Here is a 27872-nt window from a genome sequence, read left to right as displayed (position 1 = left end):
CATAAACGGATTTTTCGAGAAGGACGACGCTCAACCCACCACGTGCTTTTTTGAAGGATCGATGGACAAGCGAATTCCACTTATAACTTATCAGGAAAGGAAGATGTTAAATATCCGTCAAGTGATCCAGGGACAAGGAGCGAACTACGGAATCCAATACCCGACTAGGAATGGATTTGCCATAGGACCATTCCTATGGGAGAAGTTATTGGAAAAACTCATTCAGGTGACGACATTCATTGCCGAAGCGAAACGTGTGGAGAGCGCAATTAAGGGAATAGTAATACAGCAACTAACTGAGGGAATAAAGAATTCGTGCAACGGCTGCATTATCGACCATCCTTCACAATTACAGCATGATTGTATAATGATGGAATGGAGTGATCGTGTAGATGAACATTATTCCAATGCCGTGTCTAATCTAAATATCGAGCTGATAGTTAATATTTTTAATAATTTCACTTTCTTAAGTTTTCAATTCTGTAAGCAAATGGTTTCTCTAAGTGTATGCAACTCTTAAAAATTCTTGTAATACATTGAAATGAATTTAAATAATAAATATTCAAATTTAATACTTTTTCATTTACCTAAATATAAGCCTATTTCAAATTTTAGGACTTATTGATATTCAAATTTAATACTATATATCTAAATATATAGGCATATTCCAAATTTTAGGGGTTATTTCAACTTAATACTTCTAAATATAAACTTTGGAAATTATTTCAACCAATTTCTCTTTATTGAAAGACCTATTTCAAGGATAGGAAATGTAAATAACGAGGTCGGTGACCGTGAATAGAGAAACTCGGATGGTAAATAAACGGCCTATGTCAATAATTAGAAATCATGATAAGCGTTGTATGAAACTCTGGCACCGAGTGTCGACATGGGATGATAGTTCGGGTTGCAATGTTTGTTTATGCTAGGAAACTTGTAAATAAACAAACTAGATTGAAACTTGGAGTGAATTTCGAAACATGGCGTGAATTTCGAAACATGGCGCGGTTTTCGACTTGACGCCAACGGAAAAACCAATATGTTAGTTCGGGCAAAGATTAAATGGACGACGCCTAGAGGCAAGAGTATAAAAGCCCGGCACGTGTCCAAACTCAGTCACTTTTTTTCCTGACTTCAGACGAGTTCCAGCCTGCTTCTTAGTTGCTTTATAGTATTTTTCAATACTTGGTAACATTTGCTGTTGCAAGTTATTTTGCAGAGGGTAAGAAAAAAAGTTTACGGGCTAGTACCGAAAGTACTTGCGATTTTTTTTACAAGTACTTGCGATTTTTCTGAGATTGTCTTTATCTCATTCATTCTTTGAGAATGTTTAAGAGTAATATTTGCGAGTGTTCCTACCAAGGGAACAGGGAACTTTTGAGACATAAGAGGGAGAAACACGAGGATGTTAAATACCCATGCTCGCAATGTCCTTCCGTTTATACCAGACTTGCGAATTTAACGTTGCACGCAGCTGCCCGACACTCTACCTTTAAGGTTCCACTCCCCCTCATGAACAATGCAGGCCCATCAACTTCTACCTTTGTCCCATTCTTGGTTCCATCAACCTCTACCTTTTTTCTCCTGTTATCCCATTCTCAGGCCCCTCAACCTCTACCTTTATCCCTCCTGGGACGAAGAGGCCGAACCGGTCCACGTCCGACCCATCCACTCCTGAGACGAAGCGGCCGAAACGGTCCACGTCCTACCCTATTCCTTCCCTAGATGAACTGTCCGACGATGAGAATCGTGCCCTGAACGCGTTCATGAACCGAGAAGGGGGTGTCATCAATGGATCTCTACTGGGAACTCCTCCACCCGCCGTTTGCGAAAATCTTGATGAGCTGTCCGACGTTGGAAATCGTGCCCTGAACGAGTTCATGGACCAGGAGGACGACTTCCCAGCCCTTTCCAGCCAGGAGAACCGCGACATCCATCGCTTTATGGATCATCAGGAGGGTGGCGGGGGCCAAGAGCAGGAGAAGGAACCCGTCGTTGCGTCACCGGAAGTTCCTCTTTACGACGAGCTAGAGGAACTGGAGGTACTCGGTAGGGCTATAATTTGTGCACGTTTCACACCCGTAGCGACTGAGACAGACGTAGAGCTGTACGTAGGTAGACATAGGGTAGCGATTGAAAATTACTTGCGCAATAAACTGGCTAGGGATAGAAGGATTAAGTGGTATTTAACTGTCAGGGGTCGCTACACCCGTCAGTTAGCCGACACTGACGAGGAAGTAGAAAATTTAATTTATCATAGAACCCAAAACCTTACTATTTTGAACTCCGACGTTATCCCCGGACAGATAGATTTTAGTATTAGGACCCTGAAACGTTTAATGGAGGAGTACGAAGCGCAAGGTAGCGGGTGGATTCTAGATAAAATTCTCTCCCTGCAAATTAATATCACAGCGTACCTCCCGCTTCACGGGGGTACGTACTTTGAAACCCCTCAAAATCTTTTAGCTAAAAAAGCCCTTTTAAATGTGCAAAATACAGACAATAAGTGTTTCTTATGGTCAATTTTGGCACATTTGCACCCTAAAAATAATAAACCACAACGTGTAACAAAGTACCTAGAGTATAGGAACGAATTGGACATGGCTGGTATTACGTTCCCCGTGGAAGTAAATACCGGTAAATTAGAGAATTTCGAACGGGTGAATAACCTTTCGATTAATGTTTTCGGATACGAGAAAGAGGTCTTCCCCCTTTACGTGAGTTCCAACAGAGTTGAGGAACCACGCCAAGTAGATTTATTACTATTAACCAAGGGTGAGAAGAAGCATTTCTGCTTAATCCGAAGCATGAGTCGACTTCTAGCAAAGTCATTCTCCGCACACAATCGCATGGACCATTATTGCCGTTATTGCCTGCATCGATTCTCCGGTGTAAACTCGGAGGAAAACTACAGGGAATACATCAAGGAGTGTAGTATACACGGACCCCAGAAGATCGAGATGCCGGTAAAGGAACCTATTCTGGAATTCAAAAACGTCGCATGGCAACAGAAGGTAAAATGAAACTTTTGTTATTTATCAGGGTATTTTGAATAACGTGCCAAAATAGTTTACTGCGGCTAACGTCAGACGGCGCCCATAGCAAGATAAATAAAGCAGACGATAAGATGCATGAGAGAGAGGGAGAGAGAGAGAGAGAGAGGGAATGTTTTGTTTATATTTTATCTAATATAGTTTTATTTCTATTTCTCACAGGTTAAATACGTCATCTATGCCGATTTCGAGTCTATTCTCCGTAAAGTTCACCGATGCGATCCCGATGTCAACCTCTCTTCAACCACGAAAACTTCGCAGCATGTCTCCTGTGGGTTTAGTTATGTCATTGTTAGTCACGACGGTACAGTCTCCAAACCAGGTACTTATCGAGGGATAGATGCCACGGAAACGTTTTTAGAAAACCTTTTGCGTGAAGACGTAATTATTCAGCGTAAGATTAAAAATAACGCCCCCATGAATCTATCAAACTTAGAAAAGGAGCAATTCGCCTCGGCCCAATCCTGTTACTTATGTAACAGGCAGGGCCGTCGAGAGAGGGGGGCAATTCGGTGCATTTTCCCGGGGCCCGTACCTCTTGGGGCCCCGGCTGGGCCTCGACCTTTGTTAATTCTAGTGGATAATGGTTGTGAAAATATAAATATGGAACTTAAAAAATGTTTTCTTCAAGTAGAGCTTAAAGGGACTGTTAAGTGGTCGGCGGACCGTTGAATTTGATTTGAAAAAGGCACCTGACAACCTCCCCCCACAATCATTGACGTCAGCAGCTGATGTAAATCGCGTCAAAGAGGAATTTCTTCGTGATTGTAAAGCGGTTCCTCAACTTAGGTGAATCTCTCTTGTGATTGATTGTGAACCGCCCCGCTCCGGCGTTTCCCCAGTCACCACTTTTGAGAGTCCGAGACCCCCGATGCGTTTGCTAGAACCAGCGATCGTACCAATAGCAAAGGCGCTGAGATTAGCCGCATGATGCTCAATACACCCTTTCGACGGGAAAATGGGGTAGACAACCCTTAGTATCGGGAGATAAGAGGGGGTTGCTCCAGTGCCTTGTTTGCGCACTCTCAGATCCAAAACGCCTACAGCAGCGCAGGCGCTAAAAAGCGAGATGGAAGGCAGAGTTTTTCCCCTCGCGCCTTTCCCCTCTTAGACTCGTCGAAAGGGTGTATAGGGTATAGCACCAAAATAGGAAAATGCCTCAGAAGTGTTTTCTCCGGGGAGGTGGTGACGTCAATAACGACGTTTGCAAAATAATAATTCCTGTTTAGTACCCTTTAAACAGTAAAAGGCAAAAAAGATAATGAAGAGTGGTAGTTTTATAATATAACTTGACAATTCTCTATAAATGTTTTCAGTCCCTTATTATCCCCTTTTCTCACTAAGTATAGATGACTGAAAGTAAAATATAAACGTAGGTTTAAGTGTTATTTCTCGCTAAATTCAGCCTAGGCCACGGAAAAACTTCCACATTCTTACAGTTGCTTCTTTGCTGTCGATGATCGGGCAAGCATAAATATTATTAAATAGATATTAAGCTGATAAGTCATATACCAACAGCTTTCCATCTTCAAAGCTGATGGTTATGGGTATAGGCAATGTAGTCTAATATTTTAGCACCACAACAAGTATAGTACACACAGCGTCTCGAAGTCGCTCATAAATGGGTTGCTTAATTGTAACTTGATATTTTGTGAGTTAAAATTAAGGAAGCCAAAGAGTATCATATTTCCATTTCTAAACTCGTCATCGGTACAAAAGCAATAACTTGTAAAAATATGACAAGCTTCGCTTTGGATCTGCTACACGTAAAATGTTCTGAGATGGCATTTTCAACCAAGTTTTAAGTCACATTTTCTACAGTTTTTTTATATAGCGCATATCTTCACTTTGTTATAATATTGGTATTGTTGTTATTTATTACATATTGGCTGTGCTATAGCCATGTGGCAATATTATTTATATAAAGTGTGTAAAATTAAAAAATATTTATACGAAACTTGGTTGTACATGGGATATCAGAACTTGTGTGGTGTAGCAGTTGTAAAATGCAGCTTTGAATATTTTTGAACGTTAGTGTTTTTGATAGGATCTTACTTCTTTTCATAGGTAGATTTAAAGTGAGAACAAGATAGACCCAGTAAGTTCTATTAGTTAACGTAATTTCAGTATTTTACCTTTAACCAAAACGAAGATACCAGGATTTAAAAGTATCTAAGTTGCTACGAGAAAGTGTGTCTTTAGTGCTTTTGGCGACTCCACGGAGTGCTTAATAGGGCGGAACCACAGCTGGCGCACCCATATATTTTTCTAGGGGCCCGACCCATAACCATTCCCGGGGCCCGCAAAGTCTCTCGACGGCCCTGGTAACAGGCCTTTCACTGTAAATGACTGTAAAGTTCGTGATCACGACCACACTAACGGAGCCTACAGGGGAGCTGCCCATAATTCGTGTAACCTGAAACTCCTCAGTTTCAGGACCCGGAATTTCGTTCCGGTTTTCATGCATAACTTATCTCGTTACGATGCTCACCTTATTATGGACAAAATTGGATTGGTCAAAGATCACAAGATTACGTGTACCCCCACGAATTCCGAAACGTACATTTCGTTTTCTCTGGGTAATTTACGATTCTTAGACTCAATTAGGTTCATGCCGGCATCGCTAGAGACACTGGTATCGAATTTGGCTCGAGGAGGAGCCGATAAGTTCAAGTGTTTAAACTCTGCCTTCAGCGCTGACGAAGTACCGCATCTGCTGAGGAAGCAGGTTTACCCCTATGACTACTTCGACTGCGAGACGAAATTCGACGAGACCGAGTTGCCACCCAAGGATGCCTTTTTCAATTCCTTAACTGACGAAGAGGTTAGTGAGGAAGATTATTCTCAAGCTCAAAAGGTTTGGGAAAAATTCCAACTCGCTAACCTCGGTGAGTGCCATGATTTATACGTTAAGACCGACGTTTTGCTCCTAGCGGATGTTTTTGAAAGTTTCAGGGCTATGTGTCTAGAATATTACAAGTTAGATTGCGCGCATGCATATACAGGTCCTGGTTTCGATTGGCAAAGCGCACATCACATGACCCAAGTGAAATTGGAACTACTCCAGGATCCAGATATGCATCTCTTTATTGAGAAGGGTATAAGAGGGGGTGTTTCTTTAATTACACATAGACTAGCCATAGCCAATAATAAGGATCTCCCCGAAACATTCAACCCAGCAGAACGTAGCTCTTACATTACCTACCTAGACTGTAATAACCTTTACGGACCCGTAATGTGTCATCACCTGCCGATGAGAGGATTTCGATGAATTCAACCATGTCAAGATTTCACTCGTGAAATTATCTTGAATCACCCAGACGATGATCCCCAGGGTTTTATCCTGGAGGTGGATCTTGAGTACCCGGAAAGTTTGCACGAAGAACATAACTGTCTACCCTTAGCACCCGAAAGTAGAGTTATTAACGCGAATGAGCTTTCGCCGTATTCGATTGAACAGTTGAACAAACTGAAAATTAACGTACAGGATAGCCTTCCAAAGTTAGTTCCATCGCTCTACAATAGGGAGAAATATGTTCTTCGCTACCGGAACCTCAAGTTTTACATCGCTAAGGGGATGAAATTGGAGAAAATCCATCGAATACTCACATTCGAGCAGGGTGCGTGGTTAAAACCATTTATCGAGTTCAACACGGAGAAAAGGAAGCAGGCAGTGAACGACTTTGAGAAAGATTTTTTTCAAGTTGGCCAACAATAGGTACGCATCCACGCTACGCTAAGTTATTATTTCACACGTAAATTAATCAAAATTTTTATCTATTAACAGCGTTTTCGGGAAGACGATGGAAAATCTCCGCAACAGGATCAACTTTGGTCTTGTCCAGACCCGGGAGATGGCAATCAGTTCGCCGACATTCCAGAGGTTCACCATCTTTAGGAACGACCTGGTCGAGATCCATCGTCTGAAGAAATCCCTCAAGTTGGACCGACCCATTTACACCGGTTTCGCCATCTTGGACCTCTCAAAGTTGGTCATGTACGACTTCCATTACAACACTATGAAGGCAAAATATGGCGACGACCTCAAACTTCTTTTTACCGACACAGGTATGATTTTTAAAAACGTTTACTAGATTTAAATCCTTTTTTCTACTTTAAATTTTAAAAAAACGAATTAAATGTTTTTACGTATAATTGCAGACAGCCTCACCTATCAGATTTTCACCGACGATTTGCCCCGGGACTTTGCCCAGATGAAGGAGATGTTCGACTTTTCCGCCTACCCCAAGGAACATCCGCTCTTCAGCGAAGAGAACATGAAGGCCCTCGGAAAGTTCAAGGACGAACTCAACAGCGTCCAGATTCAAGAGTTCTGCGGCTTGCGGCCGAAAATGGACAGCATCTTGTCGGCAAAAGGTGAAAAGAAGACGGCGAAGGGAATCTGTCGTCGCGTCGTCAAAAAGAAGATACGTCACGCCCAATACAAGGAATGCCTGCTTCAACGTAAGCTCACCACTGAGGAGATGAAGAGGATAGTCAGTGTTAAACACGAACTATTTTCCATCACTCAGAAGAAACTTGCTCTTAACCCTTGCGATGATAAGAGATTCATCATCGATGGAGTGTCAACATACGCGCATGGTCATTTTAAAATTAAGGAATAATTTCAAATGTATAAATAATTACTTTCTGTAACCCTATCCCCTCCCATACCCTCCTGGGGCGAAGTGGCCGAACCGGTCCACGCCCCCCTCCCATACCCTTTTGGTGCGAAGTGGCCGAAATGGTCCACGCCCAATTTCCCTCCCATACCCTCCTGGGGCGAAGTGGCCGAAACGGTCCACGCCCAACCCTTTTCCTTTAAAATTTCATAGTTTAATGTATAGTTTATAAGTTTAAATAATTTAATATATATATATTTTAGGATTCAAAAGTATAATTGTAAAGTTTTAAGTTGTTTTTTCTCGAATGAGTTTTACTCCGTGACACTACGGTTTCTCATTCAAAATAAAAAAATTTAAATACAAATTTCCTCCCTCTTATTTCATACAACTTAGGCAAACAATTTTTTTTTCAGGTTAAGGGGTGAGGGTCGCGTGTTCAAATTTCCCGCGTGCGCGTGTAGGAATAAGTTCGCGCGCGATTTAAAGAAAAACATACAATTCAATCAAAAAAACTTTATTAAAAATCTCTTATACATAAATTCCGATATCATTTTATCTTTCAAACTCTTATCTTTTACAAATTTAAAGCAAATATCATACATTTTAATACCTCTGCATCTATACAGAGAAAAATATACGCAAAATCCGCCACATGTCTGACTGGAATTTCCTTGAAGTTGTTTAGAATTAAAAGTTACGGTAACGCTGTTTCTTTCTACAAAATCGTTGAATTTTTTGAATTTATCCCTTTCCATAATTCTAGTTATTTGCATAGTGTCCATAATCTTTTAGTTGTAATCGTATATAACTGTTCTATTCTTATCAATCTCGACCAAATTCTGTAACTCAGAGTAATATAAAACTGTGATAGTCTTAGGCAAGTCTTTGGCGAATTTTATTTCCAATCGCAAGTTACCGTTCTTTATCAATTGAAATTGAGAAGTTGAACTACTGAGGTCGGCACTTAAATCAAAAGCAAATATGCAATTCCCATTAGGAAATTCCTCCCGTGAAATGTAGTTTCCCTCGTCCAATAACCATTGAGAGGTTTGAGTAAAAAGATTAGTATATATATTGACCACCAGAAAAGTTTGGGGTAAGAGGTTTATGAGGAACGCTAGCTCCGTCAAGGTACAAGGCGATATGATTTAAATCAAAATGTTGAAAATTGAAGGGTGACTTTTCGTAATCACCCAAATACGCATTTTGATCTACAAGAGCGAAAAGAACTTTTTTGGGTAGTTGACCCATGAATAAATTATCTCTAACACATATTTTTGTACCACTGTTAATTGAGAATGAGTTACACTCCGTACGAATAATCGGGTATTTCATAGTTGCCAGTTCCAAACATTTAGCATGCGCTATAAGTACTTCCGAGGGTAATTTTACTTTACGAACGTACAGGGATGCTAACTCTTAAACCACTTTCAATTTAACTGCTCCGGCCGCCTGCACGCAAAATTCGTTTGAACTTTTAACAAACTTGAATTTGAGATCCGTTAAATTTGGGAAGTATCGAGGTTGTTGACAAAGATCCAGGTGTACAGTTCCTACCATATCTATTGTTCTTTTCTAGCAAAGGCCGCTCGTGTTTTAAACCCATCGTTATCGTCCAAAACGTCAAAATTTCCGGCCGTGTCTTTGTAAAACATGGAACTAGTAAGAAAACTAGTTTTGGCAGGTCCTCTGAATGTCACCGCCGTTTGAAACATGGTCTTGTAAGGGTGGTTTTAGGGCGATGGTGTGACCAATCGCTCTTGCGCCGAAAGGTGTACTTCGCTGAAAAGACTATGCAGGAAATTATTTACCGGTCCAAATTTATCAGCAGCTGCTGGGATTGTTTTTTCATCTGTCGGGTTGACAATCCTGACTTGGAGATGTAGTAAAGTCTTGGACAGGTCCAAATACGCGTCGGAACTACCAGCCACGGTAAACGTGATTGTCGAATTTTCGTTAATGTTAGAGATGGGGCTGTATTCGACCCATTCTCCACTCAGAATACTGGTATTGGTAAGGGGTATGTCGAAAAGTTCAACTTCGGAGCCGACCGACCCATGCGAACCGGGATGGATTCGCGTCATTATTATTATATATTTTATGAAAAAATATCAGGTCGTTTAAAGAACGTTGCTTTCCTCTTTCTTGCCGAGACTGAACTGACGAGTGATCTAGACTTGCGTTTCCATTTAATCCCATTTCCGGTCATTTTTCGAATTTCTTCCGCCGCGCTTAGGGCGACGTCTTTAGCTGCGGCTTTTCCGTGAGACTTGACCGATGTTTTCACGTTTACTCCGTTTGCCACGTCGGCCACGACCTTTGCACCCGTGTTCAAAAATTTTTTCCCGAGGTATGAAGCACCCCTTTTTAATAGAGGTATAGCCCGGCGGGAGGCCGATGAAATGAAGTTTCCCAATCCGTACCCGTGTTGCACCGGAAGTCCCCTGTATACCGCTAAGGAATTACCAATTTGGGAATGAAAGTGCTTATTGTAATCAACTCCTCTACCATGTCCGATCTGGTTTAAAAAGTGATAATCGTAGTCCGATTGGTTTAAGGACATATTTGATTTGGCGACGTTCTTCATCTAACACTTCAAGTGTAAATGATAAGCGAATCTGTCCTACCTTCTAATTTATAATGGCGACCACATTCTACGGGGTCTAAAGTGTAGTGTAACGTGAACTCTCCCTCTCACGAAATCAATGGGTGTACCAAGCTCACGCATTATGTTAATTTCAATTGACTGGAAAGTATTACAGGCGAGGGGGAGGTAGTGTGGTCTAGGGAAATCTTTGTCTACCGTTTCTCCATCATTACCCTGTACTCTAACGATTCTTAGTAGAGGTATGTAAACATCCCCCACAGGTCTAGACTCGACCACGTCGCTATAAACAAAGAGTGAATGAACTCCGGCGTCGAGGTCAAAGGGGTACGTTGCTGGAAAAAGTCGTGGATTCCGTGGAATCTTTCGAAAATCCGAGAATAACAGCTAACTCCCCCGGTATAGTTAACAAATAATCCTCTTTTATTGAAATTTGTACTCGTCGTATGCGTTTTATGTAACTAAAGGAATACTTGAGCTGGGCGGGAATTGAAGGTTCACGCGTAATAACGCCTGACACGTCATCCTCGACGTTGTTAAGTTGCTCGATAAGGTCCTGGATATTACCATAATATCCAGCGGGTAACTCTATGATTGTAGAATATACTACTCTACCATTACTCACGAGTATAAGCGAGCATGTCTTACTCAAATTATCCCAAGTGTGCGGGTAGCTAATTTCCGCTAAGCTTACTTCGTAAAATCCCTGTAATTTTACGGGTTCGGGGAGGTACGTCCTGAATTTACTTCTCGTATTGTCGGGAAAATACCTCATCGACGAATCGGAAGGTAAAGTGATGCAAAAGCTCATACTATATGTATTTCCTGAACCCAACTGTCAAAAGACGGAGAGTATCCTTTCCAACGTACTAACTTCTCTAGCGTCCCGTCGGGTCTGCGGCGTTTCCTCAAGATCTTTTCTATTTTAAACACACTAGAATTTAGGTCTTTACCCACTTTCTGTAATTGTTCCTTGTAAAAAAAACCAGTAATCGGTTCCGAATTCAAATCCTGGATCCTATACACCGGTGGACTACGAGGTAATCTCTCCACCACTTTGAAAAGTTCTTCTGACCACGTGGGCAAGTAACCCTTCTCGAAAATATTCTTATGTTTGCTTATCCGGACTACGTCACCAATATCGAAAAGATACTTTAATGGTGGGGAGAAGTCTATATCGCCGTAAAGGTTTTCCCATACCCGTCTCGATGTTTCGGGTGTGACTTCAACAGGTTTACACTTTATGGATCGATTATAATTGTTATTGCAAGTTTGAACCTTGTCTTTAAGAGCGTCAATGTACTTATAGGTATTGTTTTCCGTGAAATACCGATGCATGCGATTTTTTAGAGTTCTGTTGAACCTTTCGACTATCGTAGCTTTCTGTTCGGAATCCGTGGCAAAGAACCCAATCCCCCTTCTTTTCAACTCTCTCTGAACGTCCCTGCATATGAACTCATTACCGTGGTCACTTTGCACTCGCTTCGGCGAGCGACCAGGATCGAGAATAGCCTTAAAAGCCCTAAGGATGGTTGATCCATTCTTGTCCTTGGTAGCCACCACAAAGGCGTATTTACTGAAAACGTCAATGCAGCACAGGAGGTATCTGAACCCTTTATTGTGACGAGTTAGGTTCTTCAAATCAGCTAAATCAATCTGCCACTGCTCATCGATCCCAAAAACTATTGTCCTATTTCTCTAAAAGTTTTTTTCTAGCATTCCTGTGTAATGTATACGTATCTTGGGTTTATAAAAATGTCTCCACGTCTTTTACCGTAACCTTTAACCCAACCTCTTTAGCCGCTCGGTATAATCCGAGAACACTTCCATATGAACCCGGGTCAGAAACATTAGAATAAATCTCTTTTAGTCTATCCATTAAGGGTGCAGTTGGTTACACTATGATAATGTCTGAAGAGAAAATCGCTAACCTCTATAATTAGGAATATGGCAATTACTAAAACCACGGTTAAAATTTTAGGAGATTTATAAAATGTGTCTACTAGGTTGGCTAACACCACAAAAGTACCCACCTGATTATCACAACCTTCCATACCGGAATACTTAAAATGAATGAAACGTGGAATGTAAATGAATCGTATTTTATTAAAAACAAGTGCTACAAGTTTATCCAATTTCCGAAACCCTCACCAGTCTGAGCGGGGGAATAATAATCCTCCTTCACTTCTTCTTTCTCCACTTTTTCTTTCTTCGCTTCACTTTTTTCAGGCGGAGGTGGGTCTGTTTTTCTAATTTTAATTAATGTTCTTGGCATATTAACCGTATACAAAAGTTGGTAAAACTGTGGGGCACCAATGACGGACGACCGTTTTGTAGAACTCTTCGCGGTATAAGCTAATAAATCAATTAAATTTGAACCGATGATTTTACGGTTCTCATATATTAACTCTCCGGCGTGTGTCCATCTTATTTTTGATATACGATCAATCCATTTGTACAAGTTCAAACAATCAACTGCGCTATAGGTGGGAACCGAAGAGACGATTTCAGGACTCCAATTCCGGTTTTTCGCTGGTTTTACTTTCGCCCTTTTCACCGTTTTACTAATTTCCCTCGAAAGTACGTGGTTATATCTTAATAATTTATCGGTATCGTTTAATTTAGCATCGTTTATGATGGATTTCAACTTATCCTCCTTATCCAACTCCACTGAAGTGTCGACTTTTAAACCGCTATTTGAATTTAACCTATTATACGTTTCTTCGGAAATTAATAACATTTTTCGCGCCACTTTTACTTTATAGCTCGACTTATAGCCGCACCTGCTACTGAACTAATGATAGATAGTAACGGACCGAGAAGTAAAGGGATGAAACCTCCCTTTTGAATTAATAGTTTCCTTTTCTTTGAAGGGCGGATGTTAGACGTAACTTTTCTTATAACGTGTCGATGTTTCTTCAACCGCTCCTTCTCCTCCACTGAAAGAGGGACATTGCCCCGTAGGATATTTAGACAACACTCGACAATAGATTTAATAGCTTCTTTATTGGCAAATTTTATTGCAGCATTTCTTTGGCACGAGTTACAATTTGCAATATATTTTAAAAAATTTAAATGTTCGTCGACTCGTTTTGACGGAGCCATTCCGCTAGCTTGTACGCCTTCACCAAGGTACAGTTGTTGCTGTCCCTATGGAATGTACAGGCCCTAGGGGATTCGCACTCGATACTTGATAATCTTGGGCAACCGTAGTCTTCGGCGTTGATAACTTCGCGCCCCAAGAACCTTGATAGGGTTTCGGCCTTCTCCGATCCTTTCGTCACGTATGACGATGCTCTAGCTCGGATGTAGTCGGCAGCCTCCTGTGTCGTCTCGTATGGGTAATCTCCTTCCTCGAATGCTAGATCGCAAGTGTTCCGTGAGAGCCACCTGCACTGTCTTTTATCCTTGACGGATAACTCCAAGAACTTGCATGGGGATTGGAAGATCCAGACTTCGTACGCGTCGGTCTCCTTCAAGTACATCGTCAGCTCCTTGATTATCCATCGTCCTTTAATCCGGAAAAAATTCGCTTCAAGGATGGCCGTCATTTCGGTATGAACACTGCTGCTTGTTGACCTGGAAGTATACCTGTTCTTAGACGGTGGTTATCTAGGGTGTTAGCCTTAAGGTCTACAAAGAGATAGCCGTAAGGTTCCAACTATGCCTTTCTAAAAGAGTCTACCACGTATTTACTATTTCCCGGCGAAATTTGTTTCGCAAGATGGATAATGGCTGACTGATCACGTGCTGTTTTAAATATAACCAAGTAATGGGCATTTAAGTTTAAGGTACGAATTTCCTTCCCGGGATAATAAAGATTCTGCATTAAAATTAAAACTGAGGTATTCCTATGGTGCGAACCCCTAATGAAAAGATTCGTCACGTCCTTATTATTCGCTATTTCACATAGTAAGTCGTCTAATATAACGAAGTTCCTCACACTAGCATCTAGGGTGCTAACATCTAATAAGCCCTCGTGAAATTCTCCACTCGGAGTATGGGATAGTATAGCGCCGTATAGTTTCGACTGATACTCCGTGTAACACCAAATTATTCTTTCGGGGGTGGGTGAAATACATATATCCTTATGCCAAAAGGAGATGATCTAAAAGGACATAGCTTTCCAGCCTAGGAATGAGGGTATTGTGTGTCAGGTTCTCTCTAACGAATTTCTCATCTCTAGTGTTCCTAAAACTTGATATCCCAAGGCTAGGCCGAATGTATTTACTGTAGAGTAAATGGTAGTTGAACACCCAAAGTTTTTCTCTACTAACATTTTTTCTCGGCGCCAACTAACATCAGCCGCGGAAAGCTGGCTCTCACTAAAAAAATTCCACCCCCCCTTGCTTGAACCTACTCGGATAAATAAATTAACCCCGCCTGTTTAACTTCACTCTCCACCGCTGTGGAGCGCTGCTTCAAAAGCTCGTTCTCGGTCGTGGCCGATATTTTAGAAATTTTATCTCTCCATTCACGCGAGCTCCGTTGGGAACTTTAAAAAGCTTAACGTCACAACTTTCAGACCTAGAGGCTACGGCAAAAAATCTTACTTGTGTAAGATTATTCTACTTGTGCTTATGCTTAATTAATTCTCCTACGAAAACACTTTTTCCACAGCCGGTGACTCCAGCCGGTAAAGGGGTGTTGCATACTTAAATCCATATCGATAAATGCGGGAGAAATTAACTACCGTAAACTTATATTTAAAGAAATTTATACTTACATTTTTCGGATCTGGATCGGTACTTCAAGGAAGGTTGTAGAATGTCTTATCTTTAAACCGTCCTCGTCTTTTAAACTTTAATGTCACGTGACTTTCTGACCATGTAAACATGGCGCTCTTTTTAGACCAATCATGTTCTTATAGTGTACATGGCGTTTAAACCACGTGTATGACAAGGGTTATTTACCAGGTTGCCGAATATGACGCTTAAGCCTAACATTGACGCCATGATTGATTCACTGACGCCATATTTACTGGTGCCATGTCTGATTCACTGGCGCCATAAGAAGAAAAATGATGTGGGCGTCCATTGACGCCATATTTATTGGTGCCATGTCTGATTCACTGGCGCCATAAGAAGAAAAATGATGTGGGCGTCCATTGACACCATATTTATTGGTGCCATCTGGCACTGTCTGACGCCAGTGGGCCAGCTCGCACACTTTCTATCTACTTTTCATCTTATGTTATTCACCTTATTGTGCGTTACATCGTTTTAAAAAAGGGCAATTAATAATTCTTGAGAAACTTGACTAATATTGACGTTTGAAAGAATACGCCTGTTGTTTCGTTATACTAAAATCGGCAGTAAATAAATGTTTCGAATCGCAGCTATGGCTAACGGCGTAAATGCGTCACCATTGGTGGAAGCCCCACCACTGGGAGGCTAAACGTTTCTCGTAACCCTAGCCGATCGCCGCGTACATCTTAACCTTAACGATGATGGACTAGCAAACAAAAGGTGCAGACTGGTGTTTATGTTGGATGTGTGCGTTACATCGTTTTAAAAAAGGGCAATTAATAATTCTTGAGAAACTTGACTAATATTGACGTTTGAAAGAATACGCCTGTTGTTTCGTTATACTAAAATCGGCAGTAAATAAATGTTTCGAATCGCAGCTATGGCTAACAGCGTAAATGCGTCACCATTGGTGGAAGCCCCACCACTGGGAGGCTAAACGTTTCTCGTAACCCTAGCCGATCGCCGCGTACATCTTAACCTTAACGATGATGGACTAGCAAACAAAAGGTGCAGACTGGTGTTTATGTTGGATGTGTGCGTTACATCGTTTTAAAAAAGGGCAATTAATAATTCTTGAGAAACTTGACTAATATTGACGTTTGAAAAAATACGCCTGTTGTTTCGTTATACTAAAATCGGCAGTAAATAAATGTTTCGAATCGCAGCTATGGCTAACAGCGTAAATGCGTCACCATTGGTGGAAGCCCCACCACTGGGAGGCTAAACGTTTCTCGTAACCCTAGCCGATCGCCGCGTACATCTTAACCTTAACGATTATGGACTAGCAAACAAAAGGTGCAGACTGGTGTTTATGTTGGATGGACAAAAGACCAGATTATGGTGGTGTTTATAAGCCAGAGAGTATAGAATGGTGTCCATGTGCGATGGACAAAAGACCAGATGATGGTGGTGTTTAGAAGTCCGTAAGTACTGACTGCTGTCCATGTGTGATGGAAAAAGACCAGATGATTGTGGTGTTTAGAAGCCAGTAAATACAGACTGGTGTCGGTGTGGAATGGACAAAAGACCAGAGGATGGTGGTGTTAGACAGACAATGGGGTTATAGCCAGTGTAAGTGGAATACAATTTTCCAAATTTCCGGGAACTATAAATGCGGTTCGAAAATTGAGAACAAATTTGCTCCAATTTTTAAACTGCGAACGCGGTCCCCCGGGGTGTAGCAACAGACAGACAGTCACGTCGAAATTTTAACCTATACGTCACTCGGAGTGATAAAAACTTCAAATCAGTATTCTAACAATATAGTAAGCCTAATAATGATTCTAATTTGCGATGTAGGCTGCCGCTTTCCAAGCAGGGCCGCGTTGACGTCAATAAAGTTTTTAAGTACAAGCTACTGATCTTGCCCCACGTTACCCAGTTAAAATCAGGTAAAACTCGCTCAAACAAGCTAAGTTTAATATACTTGGCATCGGTGGGGCTTATTTTACAATATAACAACTGCTACATATATATGCCTTACGAAGCACGTAGTTGTAGTCTGGCGCAAGAATCAGGCCGTCAGATTAAACTTTAGCCACGTATAATCTAGTCAAATTTTATATTCTGTTCTTTAACACGACCAAATCTATCAAACAACACCAGATTCATACATGTACTTAATAACGTAAGAATTCATACCTCATTCGACGACTTTAACCCCCGTCTGATTTATTGCTGGGCCCCTTAGATGACGTCTGATTTCGTTTATTTCTATCATTTGCCACATTTTTTATTCATGAATCTCATGAGGTGAGAAATCATACCTCATTAGCGTCAAACATGACCCGCCCCCCTCAAATTTCCCACCTTTGACGCGTAAGACGGCCAAATCTATTAATGAGCATCAAAACTAAACTCATTCCAATAGTGAGACCTTTTGTACTTTGTGAGGTAAGATCCAGGCCACTGGCTCTCGGTCTATTTCAAAGGTGTTTCTTACAAATTAGCTATATGAAACGTTGACCTACTTTAACTTCAGTCGTGCATTATAACATTTTATAGCTAGTATTTCCTAATTGTTTAAAAAACGACTTGAAGGCTCGAAACTTACTATAGCCTAATTTGGGGTCTGTCTTTTAACTGTACTATAAGTAGCCGCTGGAGAATATAAAAGACCAGCCAGCGTACTATAGCCGAGAACTGCTCTCCGGAGGTTTTTCCGCCACCCTCGGGGAGCCGCTCCAAAAAGAAAGAAAAGCGGCATTCAAGGACAAATTTCATTTAGAACAAAGTATAATTTGCCACTGCCTGATAACTTGACTCGAAAAAGTGCAATGGGAACTAAAATTAGCACAGTCAATGCGCTAGATACTTTACAAAAATGTTACAGACGTTGAAAGTAACTTTGTCCACGAGATGTTCTAGAATAGACCCAACCAACAAATAAACAAGTTGGCTTGGTCTCGTCTCCATCTAAGGGATAGGATCACGTGACTAACGAAGTTGACTGTAGTACCATCTGTCGTTGAGCGACGAAAATAAATCTCTTATTTTTCTGATTGGACTCTTGAGGTGAAACGGGCTCTGCGCATGGCAAAATCAAGCCAATCGGGTTATCCCTTTCTCGCCTCAAAACCCGCGAACGAGAGCCGAGCCGTTATAAAAATTCAAAAGATTTGTTGGTTGGGTCTCTATATTTCGTAAGTCAAACATTTCAACGGCTTCGGTATGCTTGATAAACACTCCGAAAGAAAGACGATAAAGACTCAAAACCACACAGTCAATAAAATTATCCGACCAAAAGACGAAAAGTAAACAATCAAGTCGCAGTGCTTAACAATCGAAACGAACCATTTTGAAAATAATGGAAAATTTCATGAAATAATATTTTGGGCAAATGTAATTTTGGTGAAAAAAACGAAGATAAGTATTTTTTATTTCCTTAAATTGAAAAGTTTTATTATATTATGTATCCATTTGTTCTCTTATCATTTACTTTTTCTTCTATATATATCCATTAATATATTATTCATTAATTTAGTCTGTGCTAAGCCTTTAACAGCGCCTCACATACGAGAATCTATGACATTTCATCTTCGTTACTTCATGACAAGCTCTCAGTTGCCAGTGACAAACTTATGGAACATATCTTGTCGACTTATGCCACCACTCATAAATTTTTTCGACTAGCAACTTTAAATACCCTGCAAGTTATCCCTGCATAACACCAAGGCTTTGGGCGAAACAATAGACACAAATAGATAATCAATAGGAGAAGTTTCAAAACTAGGCATCGGAAATAAAACTTTTCCCCCCATAAAGTAGTATTTTAGTTAAACTTACATGCGAGTTTGGACTTTTAACGTTCGGGTTCTGGTAAAACTCGTTGTCAACGGGTTCAAGATGAATACTGTGCAGAAAAATTGTAATAAGAATATTACTTCCTTTGTTCCTTTTAAATACCATAACTAAAAAAAACCAACCTGGTATTATACATCATGGCCAAATATTTTTTAGTTGTTCTTAACATGATCATAGCGTATTCCACAATTTCATGCTCCTAATGTATTGCATTTATTAGAAATATGTTTTTTCAACATTTTATCATAAATCACGTATATTTCGATAGGTTTACCAAATTAAACGATGATGAAATAAAAATTTAACATGGCCAAATAAATGGAAAATGTGACGTCATGCATACCAACATCCCTTTACCCCTCCTAAAGTAACTGACGTAATTAATGGACGTTCCAGAAGCCTTAATTTTTGTTAACTTTATTTAATTTTTTCCAAAAATTATAGTTGAAGTAGTTGAATTGCATTTAAATAATTTTTTTAAGACAACAAGAGAACGATTAAAATATTCGCCTGCTAGTTGTTTTTAGCGCAATACATACCTCTTCGAGAGACACAAAAGTGTGGTTTTTCCTGATTGGTCAGAATATGTGGAAAACTTAAATGAGCGTTTTATACTAAAAACGCTAAGTCTAGTTGGCTGTCAAAAACATGTTTTGCCAGATTTTTCAACGTTTTACGACCAGGCAGGAAAATAAGGTTCTAAGTATTTTTCTGGATAAAGCAGACGGGTCACGACTCTTCCCGTAGTAATATTAATCAAAAGTGTCTTGATTAAAATCAAGACCTTAAATCGATAAGACTGAGGTTATCACTTGACTGAAGTGTCAGATATTCGCCTAAAAAGTGCCCTAGTCAAAATATGCAGCTGGGGAAAAGGGAGCGTGGTCAAGTGGGCTATGCTAGTGGGTATTTGGGTAGGAAGTCACGGGGGTTGGCACTCCAGGCATAGCCCACTTCATCACGCACTCGACAACGCAAAGCAACTCGCGCCAGCGTGGGAAATAAGGCGGTGACAGAGGGCAAATGACCAGTTTAAAAATTGCCTGGTCCAGTTCAAAAATTAAATCGTATGGGGGAGGTCAGTGGCCCACGAGACTACTAGCAAAATTCAAGGGAAACCACAGTCCAGGCATTAACTTTTAAATATTTTAATTATCCACTCCTTAAGTTTAGCAGACGACGTGCTCTGGTCAATGGTCACGGACCAGTTTATTTATTCTAAGTCAGTAGGATCGCTGGCCTAATGTCCAGTTTAAAAAAAGCCTTCTTTCCCACCCTGACTCGCGCTATAGCGCAAGCAGCTTGCAACGTGTTGAGCGTGATCGAGTAAGCTATGCTCCGGTCAAAAGAAATCTTCACTTCAGTTAAGCGTGGGAAATAAGGCGGTGGCACGGGTCAAATGACCAGTTTAAAAAATCGGAGGGGGGTCGTGGACCACTGAGAAAATTCTAGGGTAACCATGGTCGAGACATTATCTCAACTATTTTAATTACCCACTTCTTTAGTTTAGCAGACGACGCACCCTGGTCAATGGTAATGGACTAGTTTATTTATTCCAGGCTGGCCCAATGTCCAGTTTTAAAAAAAACCTTATTTCCCACCCTGTTTCAGTTGGGAGTCCTGGGGCTCCTGAAGGCCAGAAATAGATGCATATGGGAAAGATTCATTTCTTATAAGCGAGAATGGCCAACTTTGTTGTGTTAGAGACAGCCTTACAGCCCGTTATTTGTTTACTAAGTTCTAAGCCGAAAGGTCAGCTGTTTTCACCTTTAGAAGTTAATACAGCCCTTTAAATTTAAATAATTAGGAATGAGAAATGTTATTAAATGAATGAATCTATACGGTTGCAGTTGTGTCGAAATGAGAGCAATTAAATATGGGTCTTTGATATTTAGCTCTGATAATTTCAGAAACTTAATAAAAAATAGTGTTACGTATTTAACCAGAATTGATTTTAATTAATTTGACATTTGACCAGAATTGATTTTAATCAATTTAACAATAAAGTGTTATAAAATGAAAAGCCTGAGAATGGGATCCTCTTTAAACTCAGAAGCACGCCCATAAGCATAAGTTTAAAACAATTTCTGGTAACGTACACTTGCGTCTAAAAAACATCTATTCCCAATAATTTCAGAAACTTTGACTTCTTTGAGAAGGCTTAGTAGCAGAACCGCTGAACTGTGTTATAAAATACGTTAATAAAAACAGCCACAAATTGGAAGAGCTACCTTGGTATGTCGAAATTAAGAAAACGTGTTAGGGATCCAATGAACGGCAATGGTTTTTACCTTTAATATAGAATTTTAATTTAAGTAATGCAAATGTAAAATGTTATTAAATGAAAGAATCTATACTGTTCGGTTTGTCATTATTTCCCTTGAAGAGTTATCGGCAACGTTTACTCAGCAAGGCTCCATCATTAAGTTTAAAATTTACCTCAATAACTTATATGTCCCAGCTCTCACAGATAATAATGTAGTAATTGATTGAACTACAAGAAAGATTAATATTTAATTTGTTTATAATTTATTTGAACCTACCGCAAGTATTCGTAATGTCTAGCTTTTATCCCAAATAACCGAAGTTGATGTGTCAAATAACATCAACATAACGCTATTTTGATCGAGGCTTAGCGAAATTGCTTAATAACTGGTGATTTTTACGTTCGAAAGTAATTCTAGTATTATTGTAATATTTAAAGACATTTTCTTACAAAAATAATAAAAAATCAGACCTAATTAGCCTCCAGTTTAATTCCAAATCCAAAATTTTGGTTTTAACCGAGAGCTCAAACACTGTTTTTATTGCTCAATCTCTAACAGTGGTAAAACACCGTAACTCTAATACCCAAAACAACTTAACTAGAAGTATGTGTTTATAATGATAAAAATCAATACTTGAACTAAATTCATCTTAATGAAACTAAGAGAAGGCGTTACATTGAACTGTTATCTTTCATTTAAGATGGTTCCCAAACGTAACAAGTGAATAGTTTTCTTTATATCCCTGCTGACAAAGCCCTCTTTTTTTATAAAATTCCCATGTTATGTCTATGGAAGAATAAAGTATTTTTCACCAAATGTCGGATTCATTTTACTGATTCTAAAAACACCCCTTAGCAACTTTATGCTTTATAGAATTAACTATTAGATGGATCTCTTTGAAATATTAACCAAAAAATTAGGGCCCGAACTTTAGTTCACTGTCAAATTTCAAAACAATAAACATAATACGAAAAAAGTTACATCCAAACAAAAAACCCTCCTTATACATTAAGAGCAGTATGAAGTCTTATCTAAGAGAGCGACCGCTCTTCTAAAATAATATACTCGTAAGTCGTGTAGAGCTGTAGACCGGCGTGTCCGAGGCTTAGACTCTAGTTTGAAACTGATGATTAACAACTTAAATAACAATAATGAAGATGCTAAGCCTTAATATCGTTACTGATAACAACAAGGACTCTAAGCAGACGACAAATAAATATAATTAAAAAATCTTCGTATTTCGAGGATTTCAAGTAGAATCGGGAAAAATATGAACCTAATCGAACCGAGTTTAATTCCAAAATCCAGTACTATGGAGGGAAAAACAACTTACAGGCAAATTTTTTATTGGTCTCTTATCGAGATTCAAGCAAATTCAAAGATCCATAGGTTATTGCTCTGTGCAATGAGAATAAGTCTTACGACGATAAGAGCAATGAATTTCAAAACTATAAATTTTAAGATGTTACCTCAATAGAACAAAAATTAATTTTTTATCTTTTCCGCTTTAAGTGACACCTTTCGCAAGCGCTTTTTATTAACCCGTTTTTGGAGGAACTATCGTAATATACCTTTATAAAATTTTTATTTATTATATTGTCAAGAGGACACTCACTGCCAAATATCCAACTCTTAATTCCCTGAGGTTCTGAAAACTACAGAAAATATATTAGATGTAAATAATGTAATGTATGCGACTTAGTCGGAGAGGTAACAAGTTGGGAAACCAAAGATTTACCTCACCGAAGCGAGTGTGCGAGAACCTACAAACAGTTGCTATTTTTTCATAAGCAACTGCATGTGTTAAAATTATGGATTTATTCAAGAATTCTTTAAAGCTCTATTCAAAACTGTTTGGCGCGTAAAACTATCCTCTAGTAATATCTTAAGGCTATTCATAAATCAAAAGTATGACAATTCTTGTTTGACCATAACAGAAGTGAGATTAGGACTACAAGTTTTCGAGAAAACCCAATTTCTCACCCGGCATGAGAAGACGTTAACTGTTGGCCCCAAGAAGCGGTTTCAGAAATTTCTCTCCTAAAAATAGGACGATCCAAGCCGAATATGGCCAGTCAAAATTAGGGCGTGGTAGGTTGGTCCTTCTCACAGAGGAGGTGGGGATGGAGGGAAAAAGTCTATAATTTTGGAACTCGAGAAATATTTTTCCTCAGGACTACACACGATAAAAGCTTTCATTAAATACCGAAATTGGTTCAGTGGTACTGGGATCTATTGCCAGTGCTACAGCCCTTCACTTCTTGTCCTCATCGCACTTCTAGGCATATTAAGCTGTTTTATATTTAGCCGCGTCTAAAGAAAAGAAGCTCCAAATCTAGAGCCCGATCACGATCAGAAAATCAATTACCGCGATTTTTTTGTCACCGGGACACTAGGATTTATTAAAGAACCTAAAACTATATATTTTAATGTGAATTTAACTTTCGGCTCACTCTGAACCGTTAATGTCATATAGAGGCTACGAAAAACATAATCCAAATTATATTTCATCTAATTTCGAACCTTAGTGTGAACTTTTCAGTCCATTGCGATGAGATAAACGTCAATGGAAGGATTCGAAGGAATGACATTAATTTATACTTTCCTTTATACTTTACTTTAAACCTAACAATGTCTAAATCAGCGTTTAGGCTAAATATAAATATGTTATAGCTTATTTGTTACGTGAACACCCATTTCACAACTTAATAGCAAAATATGTACTAGGAATATCAGATTAAAATAGAGCTTTATAGCTAAAAAACTTTCTTTTAAAAAGGTATCAACCAAAAAAACAGATAGACAGATAAGGTCATAACAGAACCTCTCCGTGACATATGTCACTTGAAGAGGTAAAATGCTATGAAAATATTATAAACGGGTGGGCTCAAATATCAGTAATGGTGGTAAAAAACTTTAAATCTCACAAAAATTGAAATCATAAATGCTGTTCGGGGTTATTTCTTGAATGTTTCACTAGGCAGATTGGTCTTATAATTAGTACAAGAATTGATGAAAAATCACTTCATTTTCTACCTCACCCTCCTTTGTGAATATGATATGAAATACTCTTACTTCCATTTATAGAAGTTTGATCTGGGAGTGGTTGTAAAAGAAATATTGAGGTCGATTGCGTTGTATTCGTCGTCCATTTCTAAGCCTGTAAATCATGAAAGTGAGTCGCCAAATACCACTCGTATGTTCGTAATCTCAAACTTCACACTTCTGTTTAAAACGTTTCTGGGAAAAAAGGTGTATCAAATACAAAGCATGTTTACCAGATTGGCGTACGTTACACGTTGAACTACTTGATTAGCAACCCTTTACTAAACTAGATTCGTACACGACAGAAACACAATGTTTTAGTCTCGTTTTGTGCTTAGATAACACTACTGTAGTTGGTATAAAGTTAAAATTTCTATTACATGAAAACAATAAAACACGAAAGCAAAAGCCTCGCATTCGGTAATTTGAAGATCCAAACTGATTTATAACGAAGTTGTCGGCTACGTTCACAAAGAGAAACCGATCACTTATATTTTGGAGGACAGTGTTATATGGAAAGTATATCTTCGTACCGGTAACTTTTCCTCTGTGGAAAGCGAAGCCTTCCCATAATCCTCAGAGTTTCGCTAGAGCCGTACCTTTGAAACGTACCTTTGTATTCAAAAATAAGTTTGTCCTGGCTGAAAAAAAATTAAACACCAATTCCGAGAATGCCCCCAACCTGGCAACATAAGAAACAGTTCTCTACCATTGGACCGGTAAAGACGCTACGAACGAAGTAGCAAGGAATCTCGTTTTCAAGCGATTTGATAGCTTATCTAAAAATAACGGAAAAGTGAAAGAAGTCATAATCCGTAACATTTTCTTTGATATTGTTGTAAAATAATTAAAAATATAAATTTACATTGAAATCAGGGTAAATTAACATGTTTTAGTAAATCGTGAAGGAATTAACGGAATTTTTGAGTTTTGATTGTAGTTCATATTTACATTAGAGAACCAAGATATAATAGTGCATAAACAATTTTGTTATTATTTGGGTTTTCTAAACTTTTAATTCAACCGAAACCCAACACTTTGGGCGGTTTACGAATAGTGTGGGAGTCTTGAGCACTTAACGATAAATTAACCTTGATTGATTGAATAAAAAATAAAATCCGGGGCGCCATGCATCAAAATAATTAATGATTATAGAACTTTATGGGTAATGTGAAATAAATCGTACTTCGTAAGTGTTCGTCAGACATATAGCTTTGATGATTTTTGAGACGAGCGTTCTTAATTTTAACTAATTCTCAGCTAAGAAATATATTGAAGAAAACCTGCTGGCCTTTTTCTTTATTCGCACTCAAAATATTCATTATAAAAAAACACAGAAAAAAATGTGTTAGAAAATTGAACACAATCTCTAAACACCTTCATGCAACACTCTACTATACATGTTCAAAAATTAGCAATTGTTCAAGTAAAAATATTTTCAATTTCTTATGTGTTCTAAACGATTTATTTTTCCGAATTTTAATGTGTTTTTAAGTTTTCAGCATATGAACATATCTCTGTCATTCCACAGTCCAAGAGGAACATGCATGGGAATTTCCAACTGGTTGGTTATAATTAATATCTATTATTGTACTCAGTTAAAGGATATTGTTAGTAAATGGACTATTACGAATTGAAATATTAAATATTTTTCACTTAAAAGTTATTTATAACCTACCCACAAAAAGGATTACACCTTTAATCTTCTGAAGGCCTACCGCTTAAAAAGCCTGTCCTTACGCACATTCTCTACCAATGGGAAACTCGTGTCTACGTACGAAATACATTAAAGATAGGCTTAATATTTGAAAACACTCCTCGAAGTACGCCTTCATTTGCATGGTTACAGAATAAGAAAATAAATGATCGCGTTCTGTGTTCCCAAATTTTGAACGCGTTCATTGTGAAAGTGTTAAGATTTTGTGTTCCATGGTTCCAATTTTTCCAAATACAAACAAAAATTGGAACTTGAACACCAAAATTAAACGAAGAGTTCAATAGATTACACTTTTTCCTCACTTAAACATGTCATGAAACCAAAATTTGATATTTGAACACTAATATGTTTTCGAATCTTTAACACATTTTTTTCTGTGTACCAGTCTATTCTCTAAATTTCGTTGGTATATTCTAACCCACCGTATCTTTTATTTATTTAAGTGTTTATATTTTTAGTTTGAGTTACATAATCTAAAATAATTTGACCTAACCTAGCTTATTCTAGCGCATTTGATCAAATAGGAATTCATTCCATCGGAAATTTGGTGCATTGGTAAGATACCTTAGAAACGCATACAGAATCTCATTAAAATATGTCATCAAAATAAGATTTAAAACCTAAATGTTTCAGTTTATAGAATAGAACACATAATTTTGACGTCCAGAAGAACAGTAAATCCTCCCTTAAACAAGTATGTTAGTAAGGAACAATTTTTAAATAAGGTACAGAGAGTCGTCTTCAATGAAAACTTTCTCTGCTGCGACATCTTCCTCATTCATTAGTACCCCAAATATTTGGTCTTGTGAAAGAAATTATAAAACATAGGTAAATCGTCACTTTTAACAATCTAAGTAGGTTCTGTTCAACTAGGATAAAATGTGTTTTTATATTAAACGAAGAATTTATATTTTGTTAGGAATATTATAATTATGAACATAAGGTGAAGTTTGAGTGCAGGATAAAAACTCACAGTTTAAGAATAATAAAGCGGAAAATTCGTGGCACGCTTCTTAAAAGAATCAGTTTCAAAGACGCTTTAGCGATTGTAAGTAAATTTATTCAAACGTTTATAAGTGGGCAAGCAGATTATTTATTTCAATATTATATGAATCATTAAAGTGTGATTTAATAGGGTTTATAAAGTTATAAATTTCATCAATATCTTGTGATCTTTCCGTTAACATCGATGACGTTTTGCTAACTTGAAAACCGACGCGAAAAACTCCGCCGTGTAGTTTTGTCTTTCACTAATCTCCTCGCAGGAAACCTTCACCATCGCCCAAAGCTCTTCAGAGTTTTGAGGCGTCACTGCAATCCGTCCCATGCTCTTCTTCATTTCCGCCCAAAACGTTTTCAATTAGAGATGGATTTGGTGAACATGTTGGCTATCTAAGAAGGGTAATTTCTGGACGATACTTCCGAAAATATTGCAACGTTGAGCGCCAAGTGTGAATCCTCGAGTTTTCTTGTTGGAAAAATATTTTTCCATCCGGAAAGTAGTTGTCAAGTACGTAAGGAACGAAGCTGTGCTCAATTATGTCTATATATTTTTCTGAGTTCAAATGTCCATCGATGCGCACCAACCATCCTAGCCCTTCTCGACTAACTTATCATCAAACCGGAAGGGAAAAGCAACCACTATTTTTTAGGGAATTAATGTTTGAAGGATCATACCTGCCGCCTATTTCCCTCCATACCCGATACTGATGATTTTGACTAGAGCAAATGGTTGACTCGTCGCTTAAGATAACCTGATTCCATTATTTCCCCAATGCAAATAATCGCGGGCATAGTCCAGTCTTTGTGCTTCTTGTCCGGCTTTAGGAAAGTTTTGTCGGCTACGATGCGGCTTCGAAGCCCGGAAGCAAGAATCCTTCTGATAGTCTATTCCGAAGATTCTAAGTCCATGAGGAATTTGTTTATTCCGAAGATTCTATGTCCATGAGGAATTTAATGGGACGACACGTGATTGTCGGGTTGCTGAAAGTGATATCTGCAATGACGT

At 38.9% G+C, this 27872-nt stretch overlaps 2 protein-coding genes across 2 annotated transcripts in view; both read left to right on the top strand.

The window, feature by feature from the left end:
• LOC149651866 (unconventional myosin-Vb-like) overlaps positions 1–27872 on the top strand; it is a 419287-nt gene that overhangs the window by 254025 nt on the left and 137390 nt on the right. The gene's annotated exons all lie outside the window — the stretch shown is intronic.
• LOC149651868 (uncharacterized) lies at positions 6974–7678 on the top strand. The gene is made up of 2 exons (XM_089846979.1): positions 6974–7121; positions 7215–7678. The coding sequence occupies exons 1-2, from the start codon at positions 7049–7051 to the stop codon at positions 7676–7678; spliced, it is 537 nt and encodes a 178-aa protein (XP_089703105.1). The 5' UTR covers positions 6974–7048.

This window comes from Phalangium opilio, unplaced genomic scaffold (assembly GCF_054372755.1).
Source record: "Phalangium opilio isolate 3A_F unplaced genomic scaffold, DU_Popi_V2 ptg000082l_1, whole genome shotgun sequence".
Classification (NCBI taxonomy): domain Eukaryota; kingdom Metazoa; phylum Arthropoda; class Arachnida; order Opiliones; family Phalangiidae; genus Phalangium; species Phalangium opilio.
This window is presented reverse-complemented; position numbering and strand designations above follow the sequence as displayed.

Excerpts from the sequence above, each read along its gene's own strand:
- LOC149651868 (XM_089846979.1), top strand. The coding sequence starts at position 7,049 with ATGTACGACTTCCATTACAACACTATGAAGGCAAAATATGGCGACGAC. Across the intron at positions 7,122-7,214 it reads ACTTCTTTTTACCGACACAG|ACAGCCTCACCTATCAGATT; the intron begins GTATGATTTTTA and ends GTATAATTGCAG.